Source organism: Cyprinodon tularosa, unplaced genomic scaffold (genome assembly GCF_016077235.1).
Source record: "Cyprinodon tularosa strain WSP-4 unplaced genomic scaffold, ASM1607723v1 ctg430, whole genome shotgun sequence".
In the NCBI taxonomy this organism is placed as follows: domain Eukaryota; kingdom Metazoa; phylum Chordata; class Actinopteri; order Cyprinodontiformes; family Cyprinodontidae; genus Cyprinodon; species Cyprinodon tularosa.
This window is the reverse complement of record NW_024039153.1, coordinates 1,078,754-1,101,615: the sequence shown is the minus strand read 5'-3', so window position 1 is coordinate 1,101,615 and position 22,862 is coordinate 1,078,754. Positions and strand designations below refer to the sequence as shown.

General features: G+C 38.1%; 2 protein-coding genes across 2 annotated transcripts in view; one reads left to right on the top strand and one right to left on the bottom strand.

Moving 5' to 3' along the window:
- Positions 1-7,730: 7,730 nt before the first annotated feature.
- On the bottom strand, positions 7,731-9,601 carry myct1b (myc target 1b). Its single transcript, XM_038299580.1, has 2 exons — positions 9,447-9,601; positions 7,731-8,604 (listed from the first exon to the last, which is right to left on the bottom strand). The coding sequence occupies exons 1-2, from the start codon at positions 9,499-9,501 to the stop codon at positions 8,105-8,107; spliced, it is 555 nt and encodes a 184-aa protein (XP_038155508.1). The 5' UTR covers positions 9,502-9,601; the 3' UTR covers positions 7,731-8,104.
- A 4,086-nt stretch (positions 9,602-13,687) lies between these two features.
- The window catches only part of syne1b (spectrin repeat containing, nuclear envelope 1b), a 178,025-nt gene continuing 168,850 nt past the window's right edge, over positions 13,688-22,862 (top strand). The window contains exons 1-2 of the mRNA XM_038299516.1: positions 13,688-13,783; positions 14,701-14,984. Coding sequence (XP_038155444.1) covers positions 14,918-14,984 — 67 coding nt within the window. The 5' untranslated portion in view covers positions 13,688-13,783; positions 14,701-14,917. The remainder of the gene's footprint in view (positions 13,784-14,700; positions 14,985-22,862) is intronic.

Genomic DNA, 22,862 nt, shown 5'->3' with positions numbered 1-22,862 from the left:
GCTCTTTCACCTGGCCCTGACTGCACGCCTACTGTGGCCTCTTTCCCCCCTTCCTCACCCGTTTCCTCTCCCTATTTCTCTCTAATAATCCCACTGCCACATTAGAGACTTGAACTCCATAAACAAGGAATGTATAAGATTCCATTCAACACAATCTCGCTATAAAACTAATCAAATGCCATTACTTGGTCTGTTTATACCACAATGCTAAGCAGCTCACTATAACATGACAATGTGGAACAAATGATTGGTATATTTGCTATCTTTGGCCAACATAAAGTCTATATCCTACACAACCAATAAAACACTTCTTATGAAATGATCTATAAACAAACCTCATAATCTATTGAAAAGATGCAGAAGCCATTTTGTACCATGCTTTCATAGGGTTGGAGGCAGAGAAGCAGTGGGGAGAGCCATAATATTGCATTGCTGATATTCTGACTGGTTCCTGGCTCGGTGCTTTTCCACCTTGTTGCCAAATGCTAACAAATTACCCATAATGATTGATGGAAATGGCCTACATTTCCTGCTTCTCTCTCTTCTCCTCACGACTGCTCTGCATCCATGTTGCCTCCTTTTAAATGCATCTGGTACTTGCAGAAGTAGCTGCAGTATTATTTCAGCTTTTAAAGTGTTATTGAGCTGCTTCTAGGTGTTCAAGACCAACTTACCATGGTTACTAAGATTACATTTCTCAACAGGTGTCTGAATTTCAAAAAAATCCTTCCACCTACGCAGCATCCAACACCAGAAGCAAAAAACATAATAAAAAAGAAACCCGATTCATAAATAGAAGAATTTAAGCTTTCTAAAAAGAAAGATGAGAGAAGTCTGATTACGGACGCTGTACCTAACTGAGTTCCATAGGAAATTAAGGAAATTAAAAAATATATATTTAATTGAGTTTTTATGACAACACAGTTTTTGTTAAAGTGATGTGTTTAATACATGTCTCCATGTATCCCTTTATAACATATATGCTACTGAACATTTGACGTTAAAACTGTATATAAAATCCAAAAATTAAGTACTGTGACACTATAATTGTATGTGGCGTGCATATACGACACTATTTTAAGACTTCAAAGGCATGAAATGTCATGTGTTTATGGCATCATAGCTAAGCACATTGTTTGTCCTTCAGGTAGAATATTGAATGTAAAATAAATGACTAAAATATCTATTACATGCATTTATGACATCACAGCTATTGTAAAGCAATGTTATACATGTGTCATAGGTACAATTAATGTCACAAATGCACATGACATGCATTTATGAAATCACAGCTATTAAGTATTTGATGTCCCTAGATAATGACTGTCACTTGTATATATGACTTTTTAATATGTGATGTCACAAACGCAAGTGACATCACAGTATAATGTATAATGTGATTTTACATGCAGTAATGACATTATTTATCCATCTAAATCATTTTGTTCTCATCGTACACCCAGTATAACTTCAAAGACATGAAATGTCATATGCATTTATGAGATATGCATATATGCATTGATGTCATAAATGCATAAGTCATATTTACGATAAATGAGTGCAATTTATGTCAGGTGCATTAATGACATTGAAGGTATTTTACACATTATTGTATCTTTTATTTCAGATTTTGAACAGCTTTTGTGAGTCATAGCGGTTTTACAGTATGATCTCATTAAGGTATGTGTTACAGTCTATGTCATTAATCAAGACCTTAGAGAACCTGGTATTTAGCTGCGGTGTTGTGTTAAAAGGTTTGTTGAAAGTTTGTGAATAGGAGTTAATGAATTGGAGATGTAGGCAAAGAGGCTGTTGGCAGCCTGGAGAGGTGGAAAATAGAAGAACAGATGTAGATGAAGGCTGAATAAGCTGATGACAGGCTGAACAGACTGCGGTCAGGCTTTAGAAGGTGGATGATGGCCGAACAGACTGGCATGAGGCCTCAGATGACGGATGATGGCCGAACAGACTGGATGAGGCCTCAGATGACGGCTGATGGCCGAACAGACTGGATGAGGCCTCAGATGATGGATGATGGCCGAACAGACTGGATGAGGCCTCAGATGACGGATGATGGCCGAACAGACTGGCATGAGGCCTCAGATGACGGCTGATGGCCGAACAGACTGGATGAGGCCTCAGATGACGGATGATGGCCGAACAGACTGGCATGAGGCCTCAGATGACGGCTGATGGCCGAACAGACTGGATGAGGCCTCAGATGACGGATGATGGCCGAACAGACTGGCATGAGGCCTCAGATGACGGCTGATGGCCGAACAGACTGGATGAGGCCTCAGATGACGGATGATGGCCGAACAGACTGGATGAGGCCTCAGATGACGGATGATGGCCGAACAGACTGGATGAGGCCTCAGAAGACGGATGATGGCCGAACAGACTGGCATGAGGCCTCAGATGACGGATGATGGCCGAACAGACTGGATGAGGCCTCAGATGACGGATGATGGCCGAACAGACTGGATGAGGCCTCAGATGACGGATGATGGCCGAACAGACTGGATGAGGCCTCAGATGACGGATGATGGCCGAACAGACTGGCATGAGGCCTCAGATGACGGCTGATGGCCGAACAGACTGGATGAGGCCTCAGATGACGGATGATGGCCGAACAGACTGGATGAGGCCTCAGATGACGGATGATGGCCGAACAGACTGGCATGAGGCCTCAGATGACGGCTGATGGCCGAACAGACTGGATGAGGCCTCAGATGACGGATGATGGCCGAACAGACTGGCATGAGGCCTCAGATGACGGCTGATGGCCGAACAGACTGGCATGAGGCCTCAGATGACGGCTGATGGCCGAACAGACTGGATGAGGCCTCAGATGACGGCTGATGGCCGAACAGACTGGCATGAGGCCTCAGATGACGGATGATGGCTGAACAGACTGGCATGAGGCCTCAGATGACGGATGATGGCCGAACTGACTGGCATGAGGCCTCAGATGACAGATGATGGCCGAACAGACTGGCATGAGGCCTCAGATGACGGCTGATGGCCGAACAGACTGGCATGAGGCCTTAGATGACAGATGATGGCCGAACAGACTGGCATGAGGCCTTAGATGACAGATGATGGCCGAACAGACTGGCATGAGGCCTCAGATGACGGATGATGGCCGAACAGACTGGCATGAGGCCTTAGATGACAGATGATGGCCGAACAGACTGGCATGAGGCCTTAGATGACAGATGATGGCCGAACAGACTGGCATGAGGCCTCAGATGACGGATGATGGCCGAACAGACTGGCATGAGGCCTTAGATGACAGATGATGGCCGAACAGACTGGCATGAGGCCTTAGATGACAGATGATGGCCGAACAGACTGGTGGCAGCCAATGAGCAACAATGAGAATCCAGTGAGGGCAGGAGACAGTTGGCGCATACAGTCACTGGAATAAACCATGAGAAGGCAATGAGACAATCTGGTCGAGAATGACTGAGAGAAGCAGGTATTTATAAAGTAATATTTGTAGTGACAGTGATTAGGAAAGAGATTTGTGCATCTGCTTTCTTTAATAAACAGCATGGAAGAGAACAGAGTGGCAGGAAGCATGCTAGCCCAAAAGTAATCAATCAGAGACAGGCTGCATGACAATTAGGTGTCATAAATGTAATGTACTTTATGCCTTTCCTACCTTGCATTCAAAGGCCAAGCTAACAGCCTCTTCTTGTATGGGTCTTAGATCTGCTGGAGATTTATACGTGTTAAAAAACAGCTGGTTCCTTCGAATGTCACCTCATTCTTTTTTGGGAAAAAGGACCGATTTATTGGCAATAAGTCGCTTCATTAGTTGTTTTTCTCTGATTGTATCAGATTATATGATAAATTTTATGTGACTGTATTTTAATTTCAATTCACCAGTCCTTGAATGGAATTGACTCTGAATATTAGTATACAGATTTGATTTAGATGTAACAAACAGGGTAGCGTTTATTGTGTATTTCTATGTTGTATACATTCAGGAATGTTGCAAACTAAGCTAGACTTTCGAACTGTTTGGCTATTAAACATAATCCACAATCTTGATTACCAACCAAGTTGGTATGATCCATCCCTTTTGGTGCCAATCTCCATTTGGTAAGGTAAACAGAGGACACCAGTCAATCCCAGTGACACATAAGAAGTAATCATGCATATACATATTCAGATATAAAGCAATTTACCAATTGTAAAGTTTAAAAAAATGACAACAACTTTTTTTCAGTGTGACTTGCTTTGAAAGTCATTGTTAAGCTGCATATCTTTATTTGCTCGAACACAGTGGATTGCTCAAAAACACCTTAAGGCACAGATGTAACCTTAGCAGTTTATTCATGACTGGACGGTCATACAAAGAGAAAACCTGTCAAATGTAAAATAATTTAAAAAGTAAAAATATAAATAGAAACTTAAATAATTAAAAGTAAAACTACTGGATACACGGGGTTGAAATCTGTCTCTCTTTAAATCTGACTAAATAAAATGTAATACGAAACAAAATACCGTAACTATCTTAGGGCTGACGTCAAGATGACTGTTTTTTCTGTTGAGCTTTTTGCAAACTTCAGAGAGTAAATAACTTCTGCTTAAATGTCAATTCATCAATATATTGAAAACTTAACAAAGATGGTGCTGGGTAAAACAGATCTACTGTATTATTAAAGAAGAGAAGTCTAACAATCATCATTAGAGGTATTCCGCCTTTCTTTCTTACAGGATGTGACTACTGCCTGTGACTCCACCAACCTGTAGATAGCAGAGGGGTGTCAGTCAGTGTCACTTCCTGCCTAACTTGGGAGGAGGTTGGGCACTACAGTTGAATAGGACTCAATGTAACCTCTAGGCTGTTGTGTATGATAAAATTTCTGGTCTTTTTGAGTCTTTTTTAGATGTTGGAATACGATGCAAGAGATGCCATCATATTATTGGTTAGTCACTAAATGTAAAACTCTAAAGGAAAACCTAGATGGTAAGAAACTTTAGTAGATGTATGATGGAAAAAAAGCATTTGACTGGAAAATGATAATATTGCTTAACTTAGCAGCTACAACTATCTTAAACCTCTAAAAAGTAAATTTCTCCACTGTGAAATAAATAAAGTCAATCAATCAATCGAACCTGGAAAAAATCTTAATTCAACCTATAGATTCTGTACTCTCCCAAAAAGGGGTGTGGCCATTGCATAAGGGCTGAGTGCATAGATGTTCTGATCATGAGACAAAGACAGGTTGTAATGTAGGTGGTCTGCAAAGATAGTTAGTGCCTTTTCTGTTCTTTAATATTATTATTATTAACAGGTGTCTTTCAAGAAACTCAAGGACAACTCTCAAAATATTTTTTAAAATGGTCGTAGTTCTTGAGTGGATATCAGTTTAAAACTGCTCTACAATGATTTAACGAACCTAGCCGGTGGATTGTAGAAATATGACCAAGGTCACACAAACTTTCTGCACCCTCACCAATTCCCCTCATAAATCTTATCTATGCAGTGCATCTGTGCATCACACTTTCTGAATGTTATTCCTACCGACAGATCTGTGAAATTATCAAACTTCAGCTTAGTAAACTATAAAGGTTGTAGCTGGAATATATCATTATTACTTTAATCATCAATCACTTTTTGCACAGGAGTGGTTCAACAAAATCAGTTGAGTTGTTATGTTATCTAATGGTTTTAGACAGAAACTACCGTACAATTTTTAGTATTTCCTAGTGGGACCTTACAGTAATTTGGAGACATTTCTTAAGACTCCCTCCAGGTAAACCAGCTAAACCTTATGATGCAAAAAACATTACATTAATAAAGGTTTATCCTCCCTATATAACGTGACATTTAGCCCACAGAATTAATCTAAATAACAAAGGAATGTGTGAGAAGAAATATTGAATAAATACCAATAAAATTTGTAGAACGTTTGCACCATTGAACGTAGTTGTTTGAAACACAACCAGTTTAGCTTATTTGTTTTCCTCAAATTTGCTGGGTTGCATTCTTTGCAAAAGTATTGGTTGTGCACAGGAATCATATATAATTGGGTGAAATATGGGATAATAGTGACCTTACAAAAGATGTACATTTTTCCAAGTTGTAAAGAAGAAAGGAACTTGATACAGTTGGAACAGTATGAATTCCCTCCTAGCATTGCTTGAGTTCTACAGTTACTGTTGATTGACAACGATCTACTATTTTATCATGGTAGTCTAAAATAATCTCCTAAGCCTTGAGGGTGGAATGTGATATGGTTGCATGCAGCTCAATTTAAACCTTTGTCCACAGGCCTAAAAGGCAAATTTGACACAACAACTCCACTAGATAGTTACAAAGAACACCATACCCAGCGTAAAACACAGTAGTGGCAACATTATGATCTGGAATAACTTTCCAAGAGACAGAACTAACTCAAGATATTAAAGGAATAGTACATCCAAAACATAATTAGCCTTCATTTTCTACTCACCCCCATGCTGAACAACACTCTGGAGTACTTTTTTGATATCTCAAATGCATCTGGAGATCTGGGAGGCTTCTTGCTGTCTGCTGACATTCAAATAATGGAGGTCTATGGCGCCCGAGGCAGAAAGGTCCATAAAAGTCCACAAAAAACGTGTCAATATTCCTCCATACTGCTCGTCCAATGTATTCCAAGTGTCCTGAGTGGGTAGCGTCCATAATTTACTCGAAACGAAGTCATTTAGAATGTTTTTAGAGCATAAACAGTAGTGTATAGGATTTCCTAAAAGCGCGTTCACGAGTCTACGGAAACCGCTGCAGACCAAACCGGATGAAAGTGCGCATTCAGCTCGGCAAAGAACTCATGCTCTTCCTCAACACTGAAGTCCTCAGACATTTTTCTTTCGTTGTTTCTTTCTTTGCACAGGTAAACAGCACATTTCTTCTTCTACGCTTGCATTATCGGCAGAGCAGACGCTGAATGCGCACTTTCATCTGGCTTGGTCTGTCGCAGTTTCCGTAGGCTGGTGAACTCGCAGGCGCGCGCTTTTAGGAAATCCTATACTCTACTGTTTATGCTCTAAAAACATTCTAAATGACTTTGTTTCGAGTAAATTACGAAAAGACGAATATTGACACGTTTTTTGTGGACTTTTATGGACCTTTCTGCCTCGGGCACCATAGACCTCCATTATTTGAATGTCAGCAGACAGCAAGAAGCCTCCCAGATCTCCAGATGCATTTGAGATATCAAAAAAGTACTCCAGTGTGTTGTTCAGAATGGGGGTGAGTAGAAAATGAAGGCTAATCATGTTTTTGGTGTTCTATTCCTTTAAAGCTGAAATAAATGTAACGATCTTGGTTCTTTTGTTTTTCTCTAAGTTTTCAGTTTCAAGTTCATCCAGGTTTTTCCTTGTTTTCTAGCTTTATTGGTGTGTCTGGATTCATTTAAGTTTCTTAGGTTTTTTTTTGTCTGTCCTCTGTTGCCCCCTTGTGTTTTCTTTTCCCTTGGCTTCCTCATCAGCTCTAGTCACACCTGCTTCTTATCAGCTCGTTAGTCCTGCCTTTGTTCAGTCAGCCATAAATACGCTCCCTCTGCAGTCCCTCTTTGCTGGTTCCTCGTCTTACTTCATCCTACCCTGGCTCCTCATGATTGTTTCCCCTGATGTCTCCATGGTCCTGGTTTGTGTTTAATTCTTCAGTTGGATTTTTTTGGATTACTGTTTGGCTGCCTGTCATCCTTAATTAAACCTTCAAAGATCTCACCCCTGCCTCTCAGCTTCTGCTTTTGGTTCCTCACAAAAACCTTAAAACCAAACCCTGACAATAAATGAAAGAATATTTCCTTTTATTTATTTTTTTTTTAAATCAAATCTTCTTGTATTTCTGTCAAATTGAACACAATAAATGTCACATTGTATGTGAAAGAAAGTTTAGAAATTAGCATTATGACGGTATTTTTTTCCATCATTAAAAGGTGGCATTTTAACAAAAGTGGGAAGACTTTTAAGATCATATTTTTCAACAAAAATCACTTCCGTTGTAGTGATCACCAAAAAAAGTTAAACTGGAGTTTGTGCAACAGATTCAGTAAAGACATGGTGGAGAAAAAAAAGTTCAGTTCCCATGATCTCAACAGCTTTAAGTGCATGTCTCCTGAAAGGCATGAATAACACTGTCATATGCAGGAGGGGGGGTATTTGAAGGAAGGAATCCTTTAAGTCCGTTGCCGCCCAGCCAAAAGGAATTTCTCTTGTTTGGGACAAGGGAAGCTGAATCCGAAGAGTCCAAAGCCACTGTGTCCTCTGACATGGTTACCTGCGTATCATCCCCCATGCCTAGGCTAGATCTGCTCTTTTTAGGCAACGGCCGAAAGGTGGACGTCTCTGCTCCAGGTTTACTCCCCAATGGGCCCACTGGCTCTAGAGAGGGCTGTCTATAAACACTCAGGAAAGTGCTTCGGTAAAGGCCAAACTGGCTTCCTGTGGGGTCACGTTGGGAATTTCGAGGTTTCTTTTTGGAGCGTCTTGTGATCCTGGCAGTAGCCCTGCGTCTTGACGCCCATGTCAGCAGAACGTAGACCAAAGCTCCCAGCAGCAGGCCCACGAGCATAGACAAACAGAAGGCTAGAATCATATCATCTGGATAAAGAAAAAAACAATACAGAGATTCAGAGGGGGAGGAACAGATGGATCAAATGGAAATGTTTAGTAGAGTGGGAGGACGGCTGTATTGTGTTGCTCTGCAAACGGGGGGAATTATAGCCCCAGATGGAGATTTCAACTACACTTTAAACCTTCAGCCATGGAGAAAAACAGGAAGACAAGTGTTGCAGAATTGATTTAAGCGTATTTACTTATTGCTGCCACACACTGCTGAAAATGGCTACTTTTATATAAGATCTTATATCATGCACTGTGTGGGTTCACAGGCTATATGCTGTAGTTCTACTCTGCAGAAGAATAAACTGACAAGGCTGCTACAGCAAAACAGGAAATATATCAATGGATATCATCATTAAGTTTCTTTAAATTTAAGATGTTCTATGGTAACTGGTTTAAAAATTATGCTAGTTTCTTAGAAATAAAAGATGCTACCGAATGACACAGAAACAGATTCATAATATACGTTGTCACATAATATAATAGTTATATCGATGGAAACATGTTTTGTTTTCTAGTTAGTATTTAAATCCCTTCTTATGTGCATTTACCTGAAAACCAGGAAAATAGGAATTAATTGGTTTAAAAAAAACCCAAAAGAAACCTGCTTGTTATCCTAATAATTTGATTAAATTTGATCAATTATTTTTCTCTTAGAGCCCTCAGTCTGTGCTTTAAATTGCATAAAACTACAACTGCTCCCTCTACATTCACATTTACTTCGACTAAATATGCAAATAAGGAACTTTGGTTAAATATATATATATATATATATATATAATACAAAGATCCCTGCAACAAACAAGTTAAGATCCACTTACCGAGATTGAATGATTTTAATATTTCCAAAAATGGATCTGTTTCATTTTGGGCCATTTTCCACCATGAGTTTTTTGTTTGAGCTCCACAGTGATGCACACACGTAGAAAAACTAAGCCTTTTTCCAAGTCTGGCCCCACTATCCCCACAGTGTTCACTGTGGCGGAAACCTTGCTGTCATGCTTCCTTCCCCTCCCCGGCTTTAAATTTAGTAAATGCGTTGCTTATCTTTGTGGGACATAACACTGGGAAGCAGTGTTGTTTCCTTTTGCATCATTTCCTTAGGATTTATACCTTATAACCAAAACCCTTTCATGAAAGTAGATCCTGCTTACACAATATAGAATGCACCCTATTTATGCAAAAAGTTTTGGTCGAGCAAAAGTGAACAAGATGCATCTAGAATATAACGTTTTCCCAATGTAAGACGTCTCGGAAATTATTCCAAGTGCTGAAGTTTCCTGCCAGTTTCAGGAGAAGCAGTACCATAAAACTCTGCCAAACCAATACACCACCTTTAGAGTATCAAGCTTAGGTCTCTGTGGGGATTTCCTTCAATTGTTGCTGTGTTCCCACTGCTCCTTTGCTCTCAGACTGAGAACATTGCAAACCTTCTTGAGTTGAGCAGCTGCAAAATCTTCCTTTCTTCTCTAGAAACATGCTCCAGTGAATCATTTTCATGTTTTTAACATTAGGTTTAAAGGAGGAGCTTTCATCCCAACTGTTACACTTATTTCCTAAGGTTTAGGGCTTTTAATTGGGAAGTCTTGATTTCACTAAAGGCATGTTATAGAGTTGTCCAGTAGGTGGCAATCAAGTCATTGAAATTAAACTGCACCTGTGAGTATTCTACATTCTGAGTGACCTTAAATGAGTTCAACTGACTATTAAGGCAAGGCAAATTTATTCGTATAGCACAATGCAGTACAAAGACAATGCAAAGTGCTTTACATGATTAAAATACAGGAAGATAAAACAGAATCAAACCAAGTAGGAAAAAAAAAAATATATATATATATATATATATATATATAAAATAAATAAAATAAAATAAAAAATGTAGAAAAAAAAAAGAATATTAAAAACAGTTGGAGTTTAACTGTTTAACTAGAACAGTCGAAGGCAATCCTAAACAAATATGTTTTTAGTCTCGATTTAAAGGAACTCAGGCTTTCCGCAGTTTTACAGTTTTCTGGAAGTTGGTTCCAGATAAGTTGAGCATAGGAACTAAATGCTGCTTCTCCATGTTTAGTTCTGGTTCTAGGTCTGCAGAGCAGGCTGGAGCCAGAAGACCTGAGTGGTCTGGAGGGTTGATACACTGATAGCAAGTCTGTGATGTATTTAGGTGCTAAGCCATTCAGAGATTTATAGACTAACAGAAGCATTTTAAAGTCTATTCTCTGAGATACAGGGAGCCAGTGGAAGGACTTTAGAACTGGGGTGATGTGCTCTACTTTCTTAGTCTTAGTGAGGACACGGGCAGCAGCGTTCTGGATCAGCTGCAGCTGTCTGATCCACTTTTTAGGCAGACCTGTGAAAACACCGTTGCAGTAATCAATTCAACTAAAAATAAACGCATGGATTAGTTTTTCCAGATCATGCTGAGACATTAGTCCTTTAATCTTGGAAATGTTCTTCAGGTGATAGAAAGCCGACCTTGTAACTGTCTTGAAATGCTTTTGGAGGTTCAAGTCTGAATCCAGCACTACACCTAGACTTCAGGCCTGATCAGTGGTTACTAGCTGAAGCGACTGAAGCTGTGTGCTAACTTTAGATCTCTCCTCTATTGGTCCAAAGATTATTACTTCAGTTTTGTTTTTATTCAGTTGAAGAAAATTATGGAACATCCAGGCATTGATTTCTTCTAAGCATTTCCTCAGTGCTTGAATTGGTTCATAGTCACCTGGTGACATGGTGATGTAAAGCAGTGTGTCGTCTGCATATTAAAAATGAACTATAGATATTTGATTTGCATTGAATATAAGGCATACGTTTTGCATTTCATTTTGAAATACACTGTTTATGTGTGCAAATAAATAGAAGTTTGAATCAGCTCCTCTTGCTAAAGCTTTTGTGACAAAGATCCTTACTTGTATGAGATTAGGAGCTCATCAAATGAGAAAAAACAAATCTCATAAAATAAAAATGTTACGAGAGCACATATGAAACCAAAAGTTATTAATACAGAAACATCAAGGAATGTTCATTATTGTCCAGCACAGTGTCATTCTAAAGGTCCTTGGGCCAAATCCAGCCCATCACAAGAATGCATCCAGTCTCAAGGAGCCAAAAAAGGCATATCATAAAAGAGAGGCATATGTTCATTTAAACTGTACAACGTTGTGACGATCTACAAAATGAATTTGATCAAATTTATATATTAGAAGTGTGTCATTGTAAATTAATTTATGAAATCTAAAAGATTTGGTTATACAGCTGCAACTGGTCCTTTCAAAGACCGAATGATGCCAAAGTGGCCTGATATGAAAATTAGTTTGACGCCCTGCTGTACAGCATGCACACAAAAAAATGACAAGGTATCTAAAAATGGTGACAAGTCATTTTGCATAAATACACCAATGCTGTATGACATGGAGGCGATCAGCAAGTGGAATTGCTAAGGCTTCTATGAAGCCTAGGTCACCGAACAGCCTGCAATCCGTCTGCATCAATGGGCTTGGTGTCTTTGGTCTCTACTCCTTAGCCTCTGTGCATTTTTTTGTTGCATGAGTTTGCTGGTCATAAAAGTCGACTATTATGGTTATTTCAAGAAGTCACTAGTACTCCAGGCAGCTCTAAGCTGCTCTAATTTTTATGCCCTGACATAACAGAGTGAATCAACACCAGTGTGTGACACTGCTTCCTGGTTCAGGAGTAACTTAACAAAATTGCTCCAGACACCTATGGCTGTTCAATATATATTGTGCATAAATGGTTAAATAACTAAATGTAATGTAAAGCCATTTTTTTTCTCCTTTAACTATATATGGCAACCCTTAGCCATACAATTAGGTATATGTTTAAAAAATATATATATATAATAAAGTATATATGTATATATATATATATATATATATATATATATATATATATATATATATATATATATATATATATATATATATATATATATATATATACTGTATATATATATATATATATATATATATATATATATATATATATATATATATATATATATATATATATATATATATCAAATAGTAATACATATATATATATATATATTACTAAATACTAAAAAATACCTTAAGTGCTTTTCATTTAAAATATTAATTGAATTTAACAATGAAATCGTTAAATATAGAACCTTGTGGAAAAATCCCTGTGAGTTTCACATTTGGACTTGAATTGCTGAAATAGGTAGGCTTTCATCAAGAATATCAAGAACATCCTTTTGTTCCTAAAACATCACCCAGTCCATATCAGTAGAAAATTATTTTCAAAGTGTTCCTCTAATTGTTTTGAGCAGTGTATATATTTTTACTGGGGAGAGTGGAAGCCTGTTTCCGCCACTTTAAAAAGAAAAAGCCAAATAGAAAGTCATATTTATGAGATACAAAGAAATTACAAATTCATGATTTTGAGACACAAAGCCATAATTTTGACTTTCACAGTCATAATTAAGAGATACAAAGTCTGAAAGTATAATATTTCATAATTCTGACTTTGTGTCTCATAATGGCAGCAGCTGATTAGCTCGAGATCTGCCTGTTTTTTCAGTGTAGTCCTGTTTCTCTGACTGTGACTGGCTGGATGTGCTCTCCTCATCCTCTTACATGGGAGCTGGGCCATTTTGGGAGCCATCTCATTATTATGATTTTTTATTTTGCATTTTTTTACTTTCATGTGGCGGAAACGGGCTTCCATAGGAAGTTTGTTTCATCTTATGTATCACGTCCATATCCCCCCCCCCAGTCCACTAAAACCAGAAAGCACACCTCACAGTTCTGACTCCTCCCTCTGCCAGCATCTTGCCGCGCGCTCAGCTTCTTGTGGTTTCCAGCGTGTGGGCCGCAGCAGAGCTCCATACACGCCACCATGTTTCATTTTCAGGGTTACCATGGGCAACCGGGCAACACAGACACGCACGGCCACTTCCTTTGGGGTGTTCACCATGCTCTGCTGCGATAAGCGCTGAGACGACGTTCAGCTTGGTTTTTCTTATTTGTCACCTTTTTCATGGTAATTATCACTGTTTATATCTTAGATACTTCCTCTAATAGTTCACGCGCTTCAGTAACGCGGCTGCATCAGCGTGTTACCTCTGCAGGTGTCTGCAGGTTACCATGACAATGGAATGACAAGCTTTCATAAAGTAAGTGCCAAACTTATTTAAACATTGTTTAATCAGTTTTATTTCAATTTCCTCAAAATATATCACAATTATTGTGACAGTGAAACTTAAGTGCTGTACTTCCCTATTATAGTTAGCGTTTCACTTTATCTCCCGTCTTGCTTGTTTCTGCCTTTGTAAGCCTATATTTAGCTGTGTGTGACTTCCTGTTCTTGCAAATATGGTTATTAAGTCTTTTATATCCACGTGTCCATTTGTATTATTTGCTGATCATGAATTGACTCATTTTGTAATTAAATACCTTTATTAATACAGCCAAGTTTGAAGTTGTATAATTTAAATGTTGAAACTTAAATTAAGTTTTCTGTAGGTTTCCCTTCTGTTCTGCTGCTCCTCCAAACAAAGTCCAAATCCCCCAAAAAATAAAAAAGAGATTTCTGAGAAGATTTGTTTTACATGTTTTTTCCAAATGCTTCAATAAAAGCAGGAGTCTGTTTCAAAAAGTTACTATTGAAATTAACATAGATCTACAAACCCTATCGGTCTGGGATGCACAAAATGACGAATGCAAGCTGACAAAGCGTGATTATGTTTTGCAAGAATAAGCAATAAAAAAATAATAATTTATGTATTCAGACTTTTAGATTTGTGGCAGATCCCACGGTCAGGCTTTTTGTTTAAACAAAATATTTTAGATCATACTTTGTTTCACATATTCTTGCAAATATTGCAATATTGTAAAACTGTGTGGACTTGGAGTTGATAAAAGTGGAGCAAATTTATTCTCATAGAACTACAAGGACAGTTTTGGTGAAACAAATGATAGAAGCTGACTTATAAACTCTTAAGTGACTTAATGACAATGCAAAACAGTTTTTTTAATGCTTACTACATAATCAGGTGCAACAATCCTTAAACAGTCCTTTTATCTTTTGCAGTATTTGCATGGAAGAAGTGCATCTATTGGACTGTAAACCTGCTTGTACCTGCATGAAACCTCAGACTCAATTGGACCGGCTCCTGCAGTGAAATTACAAAGAGAGAGAGAGAGACGCAGGGAGGGGCATAGGGGATGTCCCACTCGGGACAGCTGTAAAGTATCTGTTGTTCTCGGCATCAGTGACTCACCTTGTGATACGACTGCAAAGAGTCGACATGGCTTCTCCAAGGCAGTATGGTCGATCATCTGTGGACATAGCCAATGTGATGCAGAAGCTGCAGGGTAAGTGTCACTTTTTGGCATTGCCGGCATGCAGACAAAACCCTCCTCTCCTCCTGCACTACTGCACAGTGATATTATGCTGATTCAAGGCCTGGCTGTATGCCAAACTGAAGTTGAGATAATTTGCAAGGCAGGAGGCGCTCGCACACATGTATGCATAGACACCACCTGATAAACTCCTTTACACTAGGTCTTTTAACTCATTCCTGGAAAAAAAAAGAATGTACTGTCCTCAAACGCATTGGGCCATGCAGACATTATTGGATCACATATTTGGATAATTAAATCTTGTTTTTTCAACATCTACGGTAATCTTATTTGGAACAATAAAGAACAGTTGTTCTTATTCTTGTAATATCATGTGACATAACTATATTAAGTCAAGTTATGCATTTCATTGTCCCTGATTGGGAAATTGTATTTAGTCATTGTTATAAAGTCTTTATCAGCAAAGCATGATTCTGATGGTCATGTTAGCCTACATTTAGGTGTATTTGTGCCCTCTAGTTAGGAACATTTTATATCATCTGTGCCTTTGATAAGCAAAAAGATCAATAGCATGAGCCTATTTTCTAATGGTGATCCTTTTTTTTTATTACAAAAGCATTGAGTAAACGTTATCTTCAAAGTCTGTCTAAATATAAGATCCATTGCTTAAATAATTGGATGTTTCAGGGTTTAAGACACCTGGAAATATCTGTTTGTTGCCTGAGCGAGATGCTACCATAACTACCGTTGTGAAACATTTGGTTGTGGTTGTGCCAGTTTTACCCAGTTCCTGCTGTAGACAGAGGTTGTATTTCCTGTGTGTTCACTAATTCTGCAATCAACTTTATATTATTATTGATTTTTAGCCCAGTTAGACTAAAATGTATAATTGTTTAGAGCTCCTACCCCATCGGTCGCTCTTTGAGGTGTTATATTTGCAAAGGGCTCGGATATTGACGAGCATCAGAACCTTTTATTATTTGTTTTAACATAAACAGTACAAATGACACCATGGTGATTTTCACAGCTGTGTTTCAAGTCTGTATGAGGAATTGAGATTTTAGATGCATCTGGAGGGATTTATTACAAGGGTAGCTTTAGGTGGGCCGTGGACGGTAAGCAGCAAGCCGGTTCTATGCTAACTGAACACAGTTTCTTGTTAATAAAAGCATCTTAAAGATGACTGAGAACCTTCATCAACATCTTAAAGAGAGGTTTACTGCAGACTTACCCTTAATGAAATATTGAATTGAGCAGAGTCTATAATGATATGAATCGCTTTAATTAGTAGCCCACATTTTGTGTTAATGTAGATTAGTGAATAGGCTTCATAAAGTAAAAGTACATTGACACTTTTAGAGTTATTACAATAACTAGAGTAAGACATACGCTATATAGAGAGTTATTTTAACACTAATTCAGAGCGGCACCAAATGCACTTGGATTGGTATTAAATTTAATTGTTGAAATGTTACTTTAATACTGCAAATTTTACTGTGTAGTTTATGTTTCTGATGATTCTGGCTTTAGCTAAATCAGTTTTCTCAGTATTAGGAACGTCTAATGATGGACTGACAGGTGATTCTCCTCTTTGCTACAACAGAATTATGTCTGCTGCCGGGCATGTCTTTTGTAATGGGTTTTTGTGGGTTTCGCAAACGTGTCAAACAGGAAACGGGGAAACAGTTACCAATGGGTTTGACATATTTAATTTCCCGCCAGAATATAATCAAATCTGAGAGCTGATTTTTGCAGTGCTTATTTTAGCTTTCTGGTGAAAAAAAGTATGTGGTACAAATAAGGCGCTTTACATAAGTGTTAGTTGAAAACCTTAGTAGTGCACAAATGTGTGTGCACTACTTGTATGTATTGTAAGCGAGTAAACATCTGTATGTTTTTGGAAGTTTTTGCAACCAGAACCTGAAAAATTAGCATGTTATGTATTTATATTTCTCCTCCTTTGCTATCAGATGCCACGAAAATAGTAGGGTTGCAACTAATGATTATCTTGCTAATTTATTAATATGTCCATTATTCTTTGCTTAATTGATGAATAATCAGATTAATAATCAAAAGGCTACTTAAGGAACATTATTAACTGAATTAAACCAGTTCAGACGAATACTTTTCTGGATAGAGATTATTTGACATTAGTCTAACAACACAACGATATGAGCCAATATATATTTTGGCCATTTCTTGGAACTGATATTGCTTCCTCTTCCTCAGATGTTAAAGATGACACAATGATTAAAAGAAATGTTACACTAACTTCAATTTAGACCATAAAAAAGGTGTTTAATTAAAAAAATTCCACAACAATTAACAACGGATAGCAAATGGAGGTAGATGCAGTGCATGTGGTTCACGCAATTACATGGCAGGGCTGCTGAATTCACTAATGACTCGACCGCTGCAGGCTCGTATGCGCAGATGCAGATACATGTAAGAATAAAGCCAGTATTGGCCAAAAATATCAGCTGGTCATTGTATAAATTTCTCTCTATTAAATAGAAGATTGCAAAGACTTGGAACAATTGTTACTCTTAGATGAGCACATATCGTCAGTGGACAGCTGCTTGCATTATGTTTCCATCTATGTTATTTTAATGCTCATTTTGAAGTATCCCATTAGAAGAACCTGATAGAAACAGCTAAATTTGTATCCATTAACTAAATTTCACAAAATATTTTAATGCTCATTTGAGGTTTTCAACTTTTTTTGAAAAACCTTAAATAAACTAAAGAGAATATAGAAGCACATTTGTAGAGGTAGTTCTGATGTAGCGAAAATGTACCTTACTGTTTCTGAAATGTTTAGAACTGCACAACCTCTTGACAACAAAAATATTGGGAGCACATGACGGGGATCGTTTAGACTGATGTCAAAATAATTTGTATCAACATAAACTTGCCCCCCCCTCCAGGACAAACTTAGCTTCTAAAAGAGAAAAAAAAAAAACCAGAAAGAACAAAATGTAAAGTTGATCTACTAGCAAATAATGCTAAATTGGATATCTGTAGGTAAACATAAAAGTGAGGAAAACCATGCCCTCCAGCAATCAAAGTCTATAGTAGCATAACTACAGATATAGTTAATGCTAATCCACTCTAACTATAAACTTTATCAAAAAGGAAAGCTTTAAGCCTAGAATTAAAAGTAGACATGGTGTCCGCCTGCCGTAACAAACCTGGAAATTGGTTCCAAAGGAGAGATGCCTCAAAACTTAAAAGATCTACTAGATTTTTTTTTCATTATTAGCTTCCAAGATCAAATGTCAAATGAACAAACTGCACCATGAAGACCATTAAACATGGGAAGTAGTAAGTGGGGAAGTTTCATAGCCTGACGTAGTCCTACTCAATTCTAGTCAGAATATGAGTCTGATGCTGCTCCATAGAGCTGTGATTATGGGGCGTGTTTTGAACGAACCAGGAAAAAAAATGCCTCTGCACTCAATTGGACATATGTTAAGCGACGCATAGTTTTTGTCAACAAAAATCAAAGCGTGCAGTTGCACGCCTAGAATAAGAAGATGAGCCTTGATCGCGTTTCTCTGTTCCTCTTTTAAAATTAATTTGCTGCCGATATCTTCTAGAACAGACCTAATAGCAGAATCTACTCACCTCAACTCTCCAGCGGCAGCCATTGTTGTTGTCACCCAAGCGCGCTTTTGTGACGTGGTTGATTACGTTACTGTTGATCATCTGTCCATCATCGTATAAAGCCCGCCCTGACAATTTGATTGGCCCGCCAGATATTGTGCGAGCATACTCGCGCTACTATTGAGCAATGCCAGACCGAACTTCCTGACGTCAGACGTTGTGGGCGGGACTAAGTTCGGAATGGCACCCAGGCTAGAAGTTTCAACCCAGGTTAAACAATAAGAACATCTAACAGAGTCCTGTTAAGTCCATCATGTAAAAATTGAAATAGAATGACCCGATTGGCCCAAATCTGCCTATGACAAGGTCACAACCCCCACACTGAAACACCCTGATAAAGTCCACAACTCCTCTTCTGTTAATTAAGCTAATTTCACAGCATATTAACTGTTGGTGAATCTTCACCTTGACCACCTGCAGTGACAGGCTGGTTATGGAGAAACAAGCAGCAAAGATGACCATGGTGACGCTAGAGGAGCTGCAGAGACAACTCAAGTGGGAGAATATTAGTTTTGCACCCCAAAAATCTGGTCTCTATTGAAAAGTGGAGAGAAGAAAAAACATTGCAGGAAGTTTACGTTCAGCAAAACGGCGTGTCCTGATCAGGGGAAAACAAAATAGTTTTTTGTGCAAAACACAGATTTTAAACAAATAAGTTCAGTAAAAAAATCCACAATCCTTTTTTTTCACCACATTGTTCATTGGTGGTTATAAATTCTGTGCAGAAAGGACTGACCATTCAGCTGTTGAATCATTTCTTCTGCTGCTCGGTTGTTAATGGCCTGTCAGAGCCGAAATAAAGCTTCTCTCTACTAAATGGAAGAACAGAATGAGAAGGCTTTTATAGGACTCCCAGGTGACCGTCTCTAATCAATGAAACCATGCACCTAATGCTCAGTATTGCTAAAGGTATCATTTTCCTACCATCACCTCAACTACTTGATTACTCGTGTGAGCCCCTTATGCTCTAGAGGTTGGACCTGATATATGTTGATGCAGTTGACCTCTTCAACTTTCTCCTTTTTTTGTCTATGAATTCATCTTCATTGAAATAGTTGGCTGAAAAACAGAGCAGTTGTTCCACATGAAGGTATCCTTTTAGAACAACAATTAAATCTACATGTGTACTAGAGCAGCAACTAATGATTATTTTGCAGATGGTTTAATCTGTCGGTTATTTCTTTGATTAATCGATTAATAAGTTAATAAGTTTCCTTAAAATAGACTTGTTTGCTAAATCAAACCAGGTGGAACTAAAACTTTCCATTTGAAGAGTTCCGGATAGTGCATATTGACAGACGAGATTTTTAACTTAGATGAAAATGTTTACATTTTTTTTTTACAATTTTGGTATAATTGCTGCTCAAGGTGGGTCGCTCTGTCAGCTAAAGGCACATTCTAGAGTCTCTATACTCAAGTTAATGATTAATTGATTACTAAAGTTGACGATATTTCAATAATCGCTTAATCACGATTAATACGATTGTTTCAGCCCTAATATTAACAGAATGAACATCTAAGTTTAAGATTTTGAAAAGTCCTTATTTATTGATATGGTCTTTTTTCAGAGTTGACATCTGGAACCAATACTTATGATTGAAATATCAATGCTAATTTAAATTTCGTAAAATTTTCATTATTTTGCTTAAAGCTACAGTGTGTAATAATTACAGGGATATACAGTCAGAAATGTAATATATTATACATAACTATGTTATTTATCATCATCTACGAGCTCAGCCTCTTAACCTTAATATTGCGTTGCCTTAGAATTCGTTATTTATAATTACATAGGAGCGGGTCTCGCAGCCATGGAGGCAGACATCTTTGCGCTACGGCAGCGCAGAACCAACAAACTAGCGATTGCGAGATCGCCAAAACGTCACAACGATGTAGAAAAAATAACGGGTATATTCATTAACTTAAGTCTACATGAAATCTATACCCTACACAGACTAATGAAATACTATCTGTAAAATTATCTATGTAAACAAACCTCATCACTTGAGAAGGTAGGTGATGCGGACGTCGTGGAAGACATTTTGTCCCGTAACGCTCGCCGTACTGTTGGGGGGGAGAAGCGGTTGGGGGGGGGGGGGGGGGGGGGGGGGTGTTCATGTTGCTGCAGTCTGCAGTCTGACCGCTAGATGTCGCTAAAAGTTACACACTGTAGCTTTAACTAGTTTTACCAGTTATTCTGACCAGAAAACCTTCTATGTGTTTCTTGTGTTCACTAAATGGCCTGTGGAAAACACTTTTTTTCCTTGAGTATTTTAACAATTTCTTTCTTAAAAGAGGTCAGATTTCTAGACTTTGTCCCATCACCAAATTGTCTTTCCATAGTTAACATTTGCCTTTAATGTTTTAATCCTTTAGGGCTGTAACTAATGATCATTTTGCTAATTGATTAATCTTTCGATTATTTTTTTACCAATCTATTAATAATTGTATAGCAAAAAGTTACTTAAAGAACATATTTTACAGAATTTAAACCCGGTCAAACAAAACCTTCTCCACTTAAGGAGTTCTAGATAGAGAATTTTGATGGACAAAAAATTTTTTCAATATATATATATATATATATATATATATATATATATATATATATATATATATATATATATATATATATATATATATATATATTTTTTTTTTATTATTATTTATTTATTTATTTTATTTTTTTACATTTTGGTATAATTACTCTTCTAAGTAGGCCACTCTGTCAGCTGAAGGTCTGTTTTAGAGTCTCCATTTAACGACTAATCAATAATCAATAATCAATCAATCACGATTAATCCGATTAATTGTTTCAGCCTTAGTGTCCTAATTTTAAGTCAATATAGTTTGACGGTCATGTCTTTATAAATTTATTTTGTTGAAAAAAAGATGCGGGTTATACCAAACAAATGACTGTGTTTGTTAAAAAAGGAGGAAAAAAGTGTAAGAATTAATTGAACATGTCCATTGCAGTCTGCTCCACCTTAGAGATGACAGTTATTATGCTCCTGCATGCTGTATTCGTTTACCTCTAATCCCTTAATCTATGCAGAATGAGAATAAGATATAACTACTTTCCTAGCAAGAATGCTGTCCGTTCTGAGCAACAGCTACTAACAATTTACTGCATGGAAAGGAAAAAATAGCCTCCTGTGTAAAAAACTATTTATAGCAACACCTCAGGGTTATTTATTACGTGCAAGAGAAGGCTTTTAGTATGTCGGGGATTCTGAATAATAAAGGGATTTTCTGCACAAGATGATAACACTTCAAATAATGTATTTACTATGTCAAAGTGGTATGTTTAAATTAGTAGTTCTCTAGAAAAGCACCATTCAACATTGAACAGATTCTGCTTACTGCTGCATTGATAATGGATGTGCTTTAGAGCTTTTACATCAGGCTTTGCAAAGGGAATCCCTGAGTGGGTGTGTCTTCTTTGTCGTCACAATAGCGTTGGGCTCGGAGAGAGGGAGAGCAGGTGGTGCATGTCATTCTGCAACCTCAGAATTAATTATTGAATTAGGTGCATCAGTTGTACTCTATATAGCAGTCTTTGCTCTGTCTTTTAAATCTATTGGACCATTGGGACCTCATTTGTTTCTAATTAAGTTTATAGCAAAGCCCCGTATGCCAGTTTGGTGTTTGTTTTGTTATAAAGATTCAGTGTCATAGAGGATTAGACATGTCTTATAGGCAAATATAAGCTAACAGACACTGCCACACAAACACACACACACACCAACTAGGCTTAAATCAGGATAATACAGCCGCGGCTGTGACATCACCCCCAACAGCACACACACTCCAAACCGTGATTGGTTGAGCTAGCCTCCTAGCTGAGCCCTCTCCAGCCTCAGATGGTGTGATGATACAGCGAGGCAGTGCAGCGAGGGCTGTACACATCCACACAGCCATGGCTCCTCTGGATGGGAAAAACACAGGAGGAAGGAGGAAGGATGGGATTGTAGATCACCCGCTCTATTAGTTTATGCCTTGCCTTCTGCGTGTGTGTGCGTGTGCGTGGGTGTGTGTGCATGTCTGACAGAGTGTGAGAGGGTCAGGGAGGAGGGGACATTTTCATCACAGCCTCCAGCAGCTTTCTCGCTTTCACCGAGGAAACCAGGCAGCCAGATCTGTTTTGCTTCCTGCTGGATAAAAAGGGTGAAAGGACAGCTTTGCCTGTTGTGTCTTTTTTTCCACTGACACACCTATATGCACCGT